Source organism: Corvus kubaryi, unplaced genomic scaffold, assembly GCF_017639235.1.
Source record: "Corvus kubaryi isolate FWS band 111438036 unplaced genomic scaffold, C.kubaryi_AGA036_p1.0 37216, whole genome shotgun sequence".
NCBI lineage: Eukaryota > Metazoa > Chordata > Aves > Passeriformes > Corvidae > Corvus > Corvus kubaryi.
The window spans coordinates 1,856,729-1,869,251 of NW_024581061.1; the positions used below are offsets into that span (position 1 = coordinate 1,856,729).

The following is a 12,523-nucleotide window of genomic DNA, read 5'->3' on the forward strand; positions in this document are numbered from 1 at the left end:
AAGTGTATGGGCTCCCTCGACTATTGTCTTAAAGTTTATTTTGCATAGTGTTTAAAATTCTGGTTTTAAGAAAAAAAGACAGCAGTAGACTAGCTTTGTTCATAAAAAGCAGATCCAAACAAATCTTTGAAGTTCTTGTGGGCAGAGGATGTGGGACACGTTTTGGAATAGACCAGTCTTCCCTGTGGAAAACCTGAATGAGAACTTTTCTGAATCTGCTCTGCTACTGTGTTGTTGCTTTTTGCTTTTTATTCCTGAAGTCCAAATGTGTACCTGGTTTTTGTTAAGTTCTTTTGCCATTACTAATTCTCTTGAGTGAGTATTCAAGGTTACAATTCTGGAGAGAACAAAACTTCAGTGTGATCTTCGAAAGTGCTGTAGTTGCACTAGTAGCATGATTACCTGAAGATGAGTAATGATCTCCAATGATACTGTTCCCTGTTACCATCGTAAAGGAAATTAGGATAAGGATTGAGAAATCTACCTTATCATGGGATGAAGCTTTTGAATTTAATTTTCTTACACAAATTGAGGACATAGTTTTGCTGAATGGGAAGAAGTATTATGTCTTTCAGTTTACAAATTCATTAAATTAAGATAAAATGTGTGTGTTAAAAAAAAAAAAAATTCCTTCCTAAAGGCTAAGTCTTGGAGTTTGGTCTGTTTTTAGTGGGTCATTTCTGTATGCATTTGAAAAATCTGTTGTGCGTATAACTAACTTTAGCTCATCATAGGACCTGGTGCTTCTGCTTGCTCATCTGATTACGCAGCTCAAGGGAATAAGGTTAAGGACATGCTGTTGGTAACTAGAGCGTTTTCAGGGCTTTAGTTCAGCAGATGGGCTGCTCAGCTATATTCATACATCTGCCTACCTGCTGTGGCAGCTGCTGCTGCTGCGTGTTGTGTTCTTTTGTTCTGTTCCACCCAAGAAAGGAGCACTAGGAAGTCTAGTGAACGGATTAATTTAAGGTTAAGGCTAGTGTTTTGCTTGCTTCCTAACTCTCTATCACAATAAAGCTTTGGATAAAGCTAATGAATCCTTCGTAATGTGAAATAGATTTTTAAGATGTATTTCAGGGGGCTGAAACTAGCTAGTGTCTAAAAAACAGTCAAGTATGTTTTGTTTATGTTGCCTGATGTTATTTATTTCAGTATCTTCTTCTCTTTTCTCCCCCTTCCCCTGCTTTTTCTAGGAGCAGTAACCAGACTTTGCCTGACACTGCGTGGTCCAAAAGAATTAAGGAAATATGGAATGACATGAAGGAGATTAGTTGAGGATTAAAGGCTTTGAGGACAAAACACCTCACTGAGGTGAAGCACAGACTAACGTTCTGGTTGTAGCTCCAAGGAGCTGGGTGCTGAGAAAAGATGGCAGATCCAGGAATGATGAGTCTGTTTGGAGAAGATGGGAATATTTTCAGTGAAGGGTTGGAAGGTCTTGGAGAATGTGGATATCCTGAAAATACAGTGAATCCTATGGGTCAGCAAATGCCCATGGATCAAGGATTTCCCGCTTTACAGTCGTCTCTTCATCATCCCCCTGCAAATCAAAATCAAGCCAAGTTGACCCATTTTGATCACTATAATCAATATGAACAGCAGAAAATGCACCTGATGGATCAGCCGAACAGGATGATAAGCAATGCCCCCGGGAATGGTATAGCGTCTCCTCATTCGCAGTATCACAACCCTCCAGTTCCTCAGGTTCCTCACAGCAGTGGTGCTGGTGGTCAGATGGGAGTCTATCCCGGCATGCAGAATGAAAGACATGGGCAACCTTTTGTAGACAGTGGCTCCATGTGGGGACCACGGGCAGTTCAAGTGCCAGACCAGATAAGAGCACCATACCAGCAGCAACAGCAGCAGCAGCAGCCGCAACCGACACAGCCGCCACAGGCACCCTCCGGACCCCCTGGGCAGGGCCATCCTCAGCACATGCAGCAGATGGGAAACTACATGGCTCGTGGTGATTTTTCAATGCAGCAGCATGGTCAGCCGCAGCAGCAGAGGATGAACCAGTTTTCTCAAGGCCAAGAAGGCCTCAATCAGGGAAACCCTTTCATTGCCACCTCAGGACCTGGCCACTTGTCTCATGTGCCCCAGCAGAATCCCAGTATGGCACCTTCTTTGCGACACTCAGTCCAGCAATTTCACCACCATCCCCCCGCTGCTCTCCATGGGGAATCAGTAGCCCACAGTCCCAGATTCTCCCCTAATCCTCCCCAGCAGGGTGCTGTTAGGCCGCAAACACTTAATTTTAGTTCTCGGAGCCAGACGGTACCCTCACCTACTATAAACAACTCAGGGCAGTATTCTCGATATCCTTACAGTAACCTTAATCAGGGATTAGTTAATAATACAGGGATGAATCAGAATTTAGGCCTTACAAATAACACTCCAATGAATCAATCTGTACCAAGATACCCAAATGCTGTCGGATTTCCATCAAACAGTGGTCAAGGACTAATGCACCAGCAGCCCATCCACCCTAGTGGCTCTCTTAACCAAATGAACACACAAACTATGCACCCTTCACAGCCTCAGGGAACTTATGCCTCTCCACCTCCCATGTCACCTATGAAAGCAATGAGTAATCCAGCAGGTACACCTCCTCCACAGGTTAGACCTGGTAGTGCTGGAATACCAATGGAAGTTGGCAGTTACCCAAATATACCCCATCCTCAGCCGTCACACCAGCCCCCTGGTGCCATGGGAATTGGACAAAGGAATATGGGCCCCAGAAACATGCAACAGAATCGTCCATTTATGGGTATGTCTTCAACACCACGGGAGATGGGTGGGCACATGAGACCAAATGGTTGTCCAGGTGTTGGCCTTGCAGATCCACAAGCAATACAAGAGCGACTAATATCTGGCCAGCAGCTTCCTAGTCAACAGCAGTCTTTTCAACAGCAAATGCCAACCTGTCCTCCCATGCAGCCTCATCCAGGGATACATCATCAGTCTTCACCACCCCCACATCCTCATCATCAGCCTTGGGCACAGCTTCACCAGTCACCACAAAACACACCACAAAAAGTGCCTGTCCTTCAGGTAAGCTACTTCCAATTAGTAGAAAATGTTCTAAATTACTGTAAATGCCTTTCAGGATCCACAAGAACTATGGTTTCAAAATATTTGCTTCTGCTTAACTCCTTTGTTTGTTATTGGTTATGTGGGTTTTTTGGTGTACAGAGGCTGAAGGTAAAATGAGGTTCAGGTATCTATCTTTCTAATGTCCTTACAGTAATATTTACAGGATAATGTTATGGATAGACCAAAATGGGATACAACAGGACAAGCTGAATACCTACTATTTTTTTCATGTTGGTTCCTTTGGGGAGAAAATGGAAAACACCTGTGAGAATTGTCATTTAAACTATTAAATTTTTGTATTTGCAACTTGGAGAAAGAAGTGTGTGTTATAATGTGTTCATTTTGGTCAAACCAAGGTCTTTTTTTTTTTAAATCCTAAGGGAATGTTCTGTGGTTTTAAATTAAAGCTGAAATTCTTATATGTGAAAAAAATTTCTGGTGTGAACTTCTTTAGCACTAAGTAATGCAACTGAGAAACTATGGGGAAACAGTTTATGGAAGGAGAAGACAGCAGTGTGAATCAGTCTGAAATGAAATCTTCTGAGCCTTAAATGAAATGTTAGGTAGAATTGAAGTTTTATTTTAATGAGGCTCTGATCTGCCAGGTTTTGGTGGCCATGTATTGATTCCACATCATTTTTCAATTAAAAGCTAAAAATGGTAAAACTTAGCTTAACAGGTTTGGCTACCTGCTAGTGTGTTAAGCTTCAGCTGAAGAAGGCTTTTTGGAATCTTCACGTTTGCCATTGTTTGCCTTTGACTCGTTCAGTCAGAATTCAAGAGCTTTTGGTATCAGATGAATTAGTGGTCAAGATATCAAAGGTTTACTAATCTTATTTTTTTTCCAATCAGTCAATAATTAATGCCAAGTGGGTCTGCCCATAAATATTTGGAGACAATTGTTGGAATGCAGTCGTAATGATATGATGCTACAATACACTCAGTAAATCATAAAAACAGCTGTCCTAGGCAGTGTCCCGGGCCTGTGCGCAAAGCAGCTGCTCAGCAGTCCCCTCCACTGCTGCCTGCCGGCTGCTCCCGTTCGCTGCTCCGCACAGCGTGAGCTGGCTCTGGGAATCAGATGTATGCGCTGCGGAGAGGCAGCTGACAAGGAGTGGTAGATGGAGCAGCTCAGCAGCTGGGACAGGCTTCCACATTCCCCGTGGAAGAGAGGAGGAGGGGAGGAGCCCTGCGAGGGAGATCAGGGACTAAGCTGGGCAAGGGGAAAAGTGCGCTCTCTTTCTCTGAGGGAGGAGGAAGCTCTCTTGAAGATGCACAAAGTATATCTTCAAGACCATCTTTTTCTTTCCTCCCTACCTCAAAGCTGGTTTGAAACTTTAGATGCCTGTGTCGGCCCTTCCTCTCTCTGCATCTCCATACACAGACTTTTGTCTGGAGAACCTGAATTACAGTTCTTGTGTGCACATGGAGTTGTGTGTTCCTGTCTGAGAGAGCAGCTCTTTGCCAATGCCTCCTGTTTCCAAGTGTGTGGGTAAGCGGGATGAAAAAGCAGAGAGCTCAAGACTATAGGAAAAAATGAAGAGAATGAGCAGGTATTTGGGAAGGGGGAAATGACAGCACAGAGAAATCAGTACAGAAAGGGTAGGAATGAGAAAAAGAAGTACAGAAGCTGTAGAGCGGAAGCATCTAGCAAAAAAACTTGAAAGAAAATAGTATAAATGGTAATGTAAGACTTCTAAGACAGTAAAGGAACAAAATCCAGTGTCACTGGAATTTTTCATAACCAGTGATGGTGGGGATATGGGAGGAAATACTTGAGGTGGACTGCACCCTAAAGCAGTGGTGTTCCTCACCAGCATTAATTCCTTCTTTTCATCTGACCATCCAGTAAGCCTATTTTTGGCATCAGAAGGTGGTTTGGAAGAAGAAAGTTTATTTGTAAAATGTACAAGCTTGTTAAATGTTCTTGGGACATTTGATTCCCTTTAATCAGTGAAGAGGTTAAACACAGACAACTCAACCCTTAAATGAGCTATGCAACCTATTACAGACTGCTGAACTGCAGATGAATAGCTAGAAGAAAGGTAAGTGCTGAAACTAAATAATTAGAGGAAAACCACATGATAACTCCAGTTGTTTGATTAAAATCAGTAATTCAGACAGTTGTAGCAAGCCAAGTATCTTCTCTGTTAGCTTACTTTTGTTAAGTTACTATCTGGAAAAGGTTACTGTTAAAGTACCTTCCCATTAAGTAATTAGTTTGAGCCCTGCCTGTAGTAATGAAACTCTTTAACAGGCAGGCGTTTCCCCCTTGAAAACTGTTTGGATGAAATGAATATTGTTCAAATCAACGAAAACTTAACCCCTCCCCACCCCCTGGGGAAAAATGCAGATGTGTGAAACCCCTGCTCTTAAGCCTGAATACAGAGTTGGTAGGTCTCCTGTGTCGTGGTTTTCCTTTCATGTCAGTAGGCAGAAAACTGTTCGCTGAAGAGCAGTTATTTAAGTGACTGGTTTGTTTTTATTTATATAAAATGAATCAACAAAATTAATATAGTCAGTGAAAATGGAAATCACTATGTACTTTAAAATCAACAGAAGTCATCTTAGTAACTATTTTTCAGTGATTTGAAGCTAGCTTTATCATGGGAAGGCTGTAATATTTGTGGTTAACCAAATTACTGTTTTGTTTTTAGGTATGTTGGAAGGAAAGTGAAGTTCTTTTGCTTTTAAGTTGAAAGAAATTTCTGTGTTGATTCCAAGGCTTGTTGTTTCTTTTTTTGTGTGCAAAACTGCAAATTATTTTGGCTGTGAGATGAAGCTGGTGATTGACAATTCATCTGGTTTTGATCAATAGCTGAAAACTAGGCATGGTTATTAGGACCACGTTAGCAGTGAGTTGCTGGCTTCAGTAGGGTTTGATAGATCCATAAGAACCACTGCAATGTTGGGAAGTTCAGTCAATGTGCTTGGTTTGTCCGGCCCTCCTTTGAAGCACTCTTCACCGAAGGTTTTCAGAAGAGCTTGGTGGCCATGGGGTGGGAAGGCTGGCTCTGCTGTGGCAGAGCAATCCACCAAGGGGCAAAGCAGGGAGCAGGAGTAGCTTGCTTGTTTTCACGGTGGAGGCATCTGTCTTGGGCTTGTGAGCTTGTGCTCTCCAAAATACTCAAATGATCTGGAGAAGAGTGAAATGTTAGATGGCAAAATTTCCTGCTGCTGTTAATATACCCAAAGCAGTGCCAAATGCGGATGTGGTGAAGAACATAATAAAAATGAAATAAAATAATTAGAACTATAATAGGAGAGTCAATTGCTTGGCCATTAAGTTGTGTGAGTCAAGACATGGCCTGAGGAGGTTTAGATTGGATATTAGGAAAATTTTCATCACTGAAAGGGTTATCGAGCATTTGAACAGGATGCCCAGGGAAGGTATAAAGTTGCCATCCATGAAAGTATTTGAAAGATGTATAGAAGTGGTGCCTAGGGACATGTGGACATGCTTAGGGACATGGTTTAGTGGTGGACCTGACAATGGTGGGTTTACAGTTGTATTTGGGGATCTTAAAGGCCATTTCCAACCTAAATGATTTTATGGTTCTGTGGTACTTGGGCAGTGAAATGGCAGGCAGACACCTTCTTGGGAGCAGGTCTGGATGTTAGATGACTGTCTGAAAATATGCTGTTAAAGAAACAGCATATTTTAAAGTTAAAGAAAGAAATCACTAGGAATTGTAGTGAAAGTAGTAGAGAGCAAACCAAAGGTTATTACCTGTATGCATGGTATGCTGGTGAGGTAAGTGCTGTGAAGTTCTGTGTCCCTTCCTCTGGCCTCAGAAAATACAGCAGCACTTGAAAAAGCACAGAGGGTGGTGTTTTAGTGGGGAAGAGAAAGAGAGCTGGTGAAAGCCTCTAAAATTGTGAGTGATACAGGGGGTGAATGTGAAGTAAGGGTTGTTTGTCACCTGTTTTTTGTCTCCTTGAATTCTTTTTAGGTATTCAGCAAGTTGTCAAATGGTGAACTCAGAACTGCACATTAAGATGCTGATCTCTGAGATGTTGCACAGAAAAATGCATCATTATTTGATGAACATAAAGGCACCACATTTGGCTCAGCAGATCTGTACCATGCATAAGTGACTGAGAATTTGTTACTGGTTTGCATCTACTGTGTACATGTCTGGTTCTTGTCCTCTTCCACACTATCAGAGGTGATATCAGGTTAGGCAGGCCTTTGGAGGCCTAATGCTGTGCAGTTGTTCTTACATATCATTATTTTCAGAGCATTTTGTTAGTGATAGAGGAAGTGTAGGAGTTTTCTTTGCCAAGAATAGGCTGTCCTGGGTGTGTTGTTACACACAACTTATTTACCCACAGCTACTGTGTGGGCTGAAGTTTCGAGTCCTGTTCATTTATCATGTTCCACAAATGGGATCTACATTATTTATAGTAAAACACAGGAGTATTTAAATGACAAACAGGTATGGTATAACCTCCATGCCTGACTAAATGGGAGAGCTCAACAATGGGCACCAACAGTGTTGAAGGATGCTGGGTTGCAGTGTCCAGGTTCTGGTGGCGAAGGAGCTCATTTTGTGTGTGTTACCGGTTCACTGCCAGGTTTATTCTGCTGGCCTTATTATCTGTGGGCATGTGACTTTGCTTTAAATCATAACTCATAGCTGTGTTTGGTATGAACACATTCTTTTGAAATTTCCTGCCCTCCCTTGCAGGGGAGGAGGCAGGGAAAAAAGTCCTGCTGAGTCACCAGCTGTATCACTCCTTTCACAGGCCCTTCCTGCAATTTCAAACCCTGTGTTGCTGCCTCAGTTTAATTTATACTTGGATATACCTGAATGGAGAGGGATATTAATGAAAACTATGATCACCTGCATTGGTTTGATGCACTATTCTAACTTGGCAGAAAGTAGAGGTTAAATCAGTTTCTGCTGGCACACTAAAATGAAGTTGTCTTTCTCCTGGGTGTTTGTTTTAATGCCTAAATGTAGTAAGAAGAGATTGACCCGTAACTGTCTTCCCATAAATTATCTTTCAGTGTGTTTCCTGTAAGTATATGTAGTAGCAAATGATGCCACTTTGAATAGTTAGGATTATTCCCATAAATAATATTCATAAGCAATTTCCCACATCTCCAGAGAGAATTGTTGTCTTTTTAATCCCTCAAATGTTTAACTTTTTGACTATTTTCCTGCTGATAAGTAGAACAAGTCTGATTTATGAAAAAAAAAAAAACCAAAAAACAACTACCTAGAAACACTATTGGGTACTTTTTGTTTTGATGCAGAGGCTATTTCACACGACTGTTAGCTGGTCTTTTGGGGTACTATATATGCTGCATATTCAGCAAAGTCTTGTGGCTGTGTGCCCCTAGGAATTCTAGTTGCCTTTTTCAAGTATTCACAGACCAGCAAGCCAGTGTATGTTGGCAAGATTTTTGAAGCTGCTAGACTAAATGGAATTAAGAACCCACAAATACTGATCTCTAATTAATTACAATTGTATATTATTTTTATGTGTAGATAAGCATGAGTGTGTGTGTATTTATATAAAATATATGTATAAAATACAGTCAAAATAAGAAGTTGTGCATAGTAACAAAAGAGAAGACGGGAAGAAAATCCACAGTATTCATATAAAAGTAAATGTTGATAGCAGTATTTTTTTCTTAAAAGTTTACAGGCTTCTGCTGTATTTTGTTAAGACTCTGAAGAATCCTTGTATTTGAGCAATCTAAGCAATGTAATTAGCTATAATTTTCCAGCTAAAAGAAAAGCAGACCATAAAATCTACCTTTGGTCAGAAGTGTTGAAGTTATTTCACCCCTGTGGAGTAGAATCGTCTGTTACACAGATAACTTGATCCATCTGTGAGTGAGTTCCCATGCAGGTCTCTCAAAGGATACAATAATTATTATGAAATACTGTGTCCAACAAAAGTTCATATTCTAAAACTCCGCAGTTACATTCCAGTCTAGCAGTTAATATTAACATATCCAGAGGCTTATTTCTTCCTCACCCTTGAAAAGGCTGTGTGTGCTTTTGTAAATAAGGACTTGAAGTGATTCTTCAGTGAATAGCCCTTTGGGCCAAAGATTTGCAGTTTTGAGGTGGTTTTGCTATGAACTTTTTTGTCTTTTTTACTGTTGAGGAGGCACAAGCTACTTCAGGAATACTTCTTCCCTCAGGTGCCATGATTTAAATGTGATGAAAATAATTTGTGCCATTAAATTATCTGCTCTGAAGTTTTGGGTAAAGCCAGTTTGTAGCATTAGCATAAAAACACAAGTCTGCATCAGCATAGTGATTTGTAGGTTTAAGAGTTACCCAACTTGTTCTACAGCATGGGTATTTTGGAAGTTTCTATGATATGTTGGTGACCTTAATGTATTGTTTCCTGAAATCATTAGCATTTTCTGAAGAATCACCCAGCTAGAAAAATTTTTAAATTTATGCTGCTTGTTTAGTACTTCAGTATTGTGTTCTTATCTGCTGGTGATGGTCACTTCCAGTGGGACTTGACAGTCATCTTGCTTTCCCATGGTCAAAAGATGTTGTCCTACTTTATATTTATTTGAACAAATTTAAATCTGTTGTTTCAGAGAAGCTTTTTTTAATGATTGAAAGCTGACAGTCTAATAAAAACCTTCATGTCTGTATCATCATCAGCCTACAGAATTACAAGGATGGAAAAATCAGGTCAAATGAGAGGAAAATGCTTGATTTAAAAAAAAAAAATTAAATTCTTTAAATACAGTGGCAATCTTAATAAGGAACAAGTTGCAGGCAAAGTAATAATTTCCTGCCTTTTTACTATGGATCCTTCTCCTGGGATTTTGTCCTCCTCTTTGTCGTGGAATTTGAGGCATCCATTTATTTTAAGCTATCCTGCCCTTGCTTGTATCTTGAATGCAAGTGTCACAAACTTGCATAAGTGTGCTCTCTTTTTTTTCCTCTGTGAATTAAACTGACACTGTGGAGTGTCAATTCCCACTATTATGGGAACCACCACTTTGAAGTGTAATTTTTAACTTTTGTCTGTAAAAAGTGTTTTCTCCCTTGGTTCAGTGAGCTTTTCACTTTTGAATTTTCAGATTTCGTTCTTTTAATTGTATGATGATACGTGTATTTTACTGGTGATAATGTAGTCTGGATTTGGGGAAAAAACCCCACTTGTTTATTTTTTTCTTTAGAGATGTTATCTGTAAATATTTATAGACTTCTCAAGAGAGTTGTAAAGTTTGGTAGCTAAAGAGCAAGGTTTGACACCCTTGAGTGGTTAAAGCATCTATTTGTACATCTATTCTTTTTAAATATTCTCAAGCTTGCCAGTGCAGTTTAAAGATGGTGAAGATGCTTCTTGGTGGCTGGTAGAGCAGAGTAGGAAGTGTGGGCAGGAAGCAGTGATCAGGTAAGGGGCAGTGGAAGGCTGAGTTGATCTGACAGACCAGTGCTGAACAGAAGGAACAGGGAGGAAATGGCCAATGTCTGTGTTAAAATGGGGACAGAGGTGTTTAGGGAGTCACTCCACCTCTCTCTCTGCTTGAGTCACCTGCCTCTTGAGCCCTTGCCAGAGGCAGCCATTTGGTGCAGTGGTGCCTGTTACTGCTCTTCACAGTGCTTCAGGGTATACCTTTGTGTCACCATGCTGTGGGCAAATAGCCCACTGACAGCTTCCCAGCATAGCTGTGTGAATTCAGTAACTCGCAATATCTAATCTGCTTTAAAAAAAAGTCCATGCAAATAAAGGTGGCTGTGGCCTGGCATACAGAACCTTTGCTGTTTCCTTGCATCAGCCTGCCTGATCATGTGGTGAACGGGCTTATCTGGCCAGGTCATGTTCCCAGCAGCTCTCCATTGTGTGACCACAAGATCGCCCAAGTTGGTGGTGTAGGAGTGGGCATGGTTGCTGGGGCAGAATGGGAACTGCCTCTTCTTCTGGCAGTGTTTTCAGGCCCTCTAATACCCTTACACAACTTGTGTTTTTGTTGCACTTGCCCTAAGTGACCAGCCCTTGAATCCTCCCTCAAATTTTGATAAATTGAAACTAAAACTTAGAAGTCTTTGAAAGTCTTGTTTTATTGAATTAGTGACAAACAGGCAACCTTCCAACTTCTACCGACTTCTCTCTTACTCCACACAAATATTAATGACTGATTTGATTTCAGGAGGGTTTTCTTTGTTAGAAAAGTGGGGCTGTTTCCAACTGAAGTATTTGCAACTATTTTGTTACTGGAGAGGTGAAAGAACATCTCCTTTCTACCAAAGAGCTTGGCACAATTTCATTAGGTGTGTCATGTTGAAGATGCTTCCAGTGTCAGTTTATGAATTGTCTTCTTTGAGCACTGAATGGGATTTTTTTTCTTTTTTTCCCCCTCAGCATAGAGAATTGTTTAAAAGCATGGCAAGCTAGAAATAAAACTCAGATTAATTTTTTTAGTCATCTTTACGAGGAAACAGAACTGAGACACAGGATGACTTAAGTGATCTGAGTGTGGGTTTGCTCTTTCCAGAGTTTTTAAATCATTCTTTTTGATTTTACTGTACTTTATACATTACCTACTTAGTTAGAATTTTCTCTGTTCCTGGCAAGGTTGGTGTAGCCAACAATAGTGTTGCCTCTGTTTATGAAGAGGAACATAGAGATGATGGCCATAGATTTTGTAATTTATTCAAAACCAAAATTCATAAAATCCCCAATTTCAGTTCTTACTTGGCTATCTGTTACACTAAAATGTGCCATCTCCTTGCTCTCTGTCACTTCTTCTAGTATTGCTCTTGCTTAAGAGTGCAGCTCAAGAAGACTGAGATGACTAGTCTTAACAGTTCAAAGCAGGAAATCACACTTCTTGTGTAGGAATTTGGTAGTTTTAGAGGTTAACATGAGAGTATTGCAGTTATACAAGATATGGAAGAAAAAAAGTGGATTTTTCTGATTTTTTTTGCTGTTGGGCTGGGAGGAATCTTTGTTCCTTTGCTTTTGTTGTTCCTCAGTACTGAGGATCAGGATGCAGCTCTTTCCTGTACTCCTCTTCAGTGGTTTTACTGTGTTAGCCAAGCTTAGGAGACAGCAGCTCTTGTGTTATGCTAAGCAAGCACAAATATTAAGAACTTCTGGGAATAGGTTCATACTGCATGGGTTGCTGCTGTAGAAATTAAATGTTAAGAAATCACAGACTGATAGAATGACTTGGATTGGAAGGGACCTTGAGGCGGATCTAGTTCCAACCACCCCACCACAGGCAGCGATGCTGTAGTGGGTTGACCCTGGGTGCATGCCACCCACTAGATCAGGTTCCTCAGGTCCCCATCCAGCCTGGCCTTGAACGTTTCTATGGGTGGGGCATTCACAAGTTCTCTGTGCAACCTGTTCAGTGCCTCTGTACCATCTTGAAAGAATTTCTTCTTAACATCTAATCTAAATCCTCTCTTAGTTAAAAACAATTCCCCCT

The 12,523-nt window shown here is 40.8% G+C and overlaps 1 protein-coding gene across 8 annotated transcripts in view; it reads left to right on the top strand.

Annotated features, from left to right (window-relative positions):
- The window catches only part of CHD7 (chromodomain helicase DNA binding protein 7), a 131,826-nt gene that overhangs the window by 40,306 nt on the left and 78,997 nt on the right, over positions 1–12,523 (top strand). For all 8 annotated transcript variants that reach the window (XM_042022594.1, XM_042022592.1, XM_042022591.1 and 5 more), the window contains one exon: positions 1,194–3,054. In XM_042022594.1, the coding sequence (XP_041878528.1) occupies positions 1,369–3,054 (1,686 nt within the window). In that variant the 5' untranslated portion in view covers positions 1,194–1,368. The remainder of the gene's footprint in view (positions 1–1,193; positions 3,055–12,523) is intronic.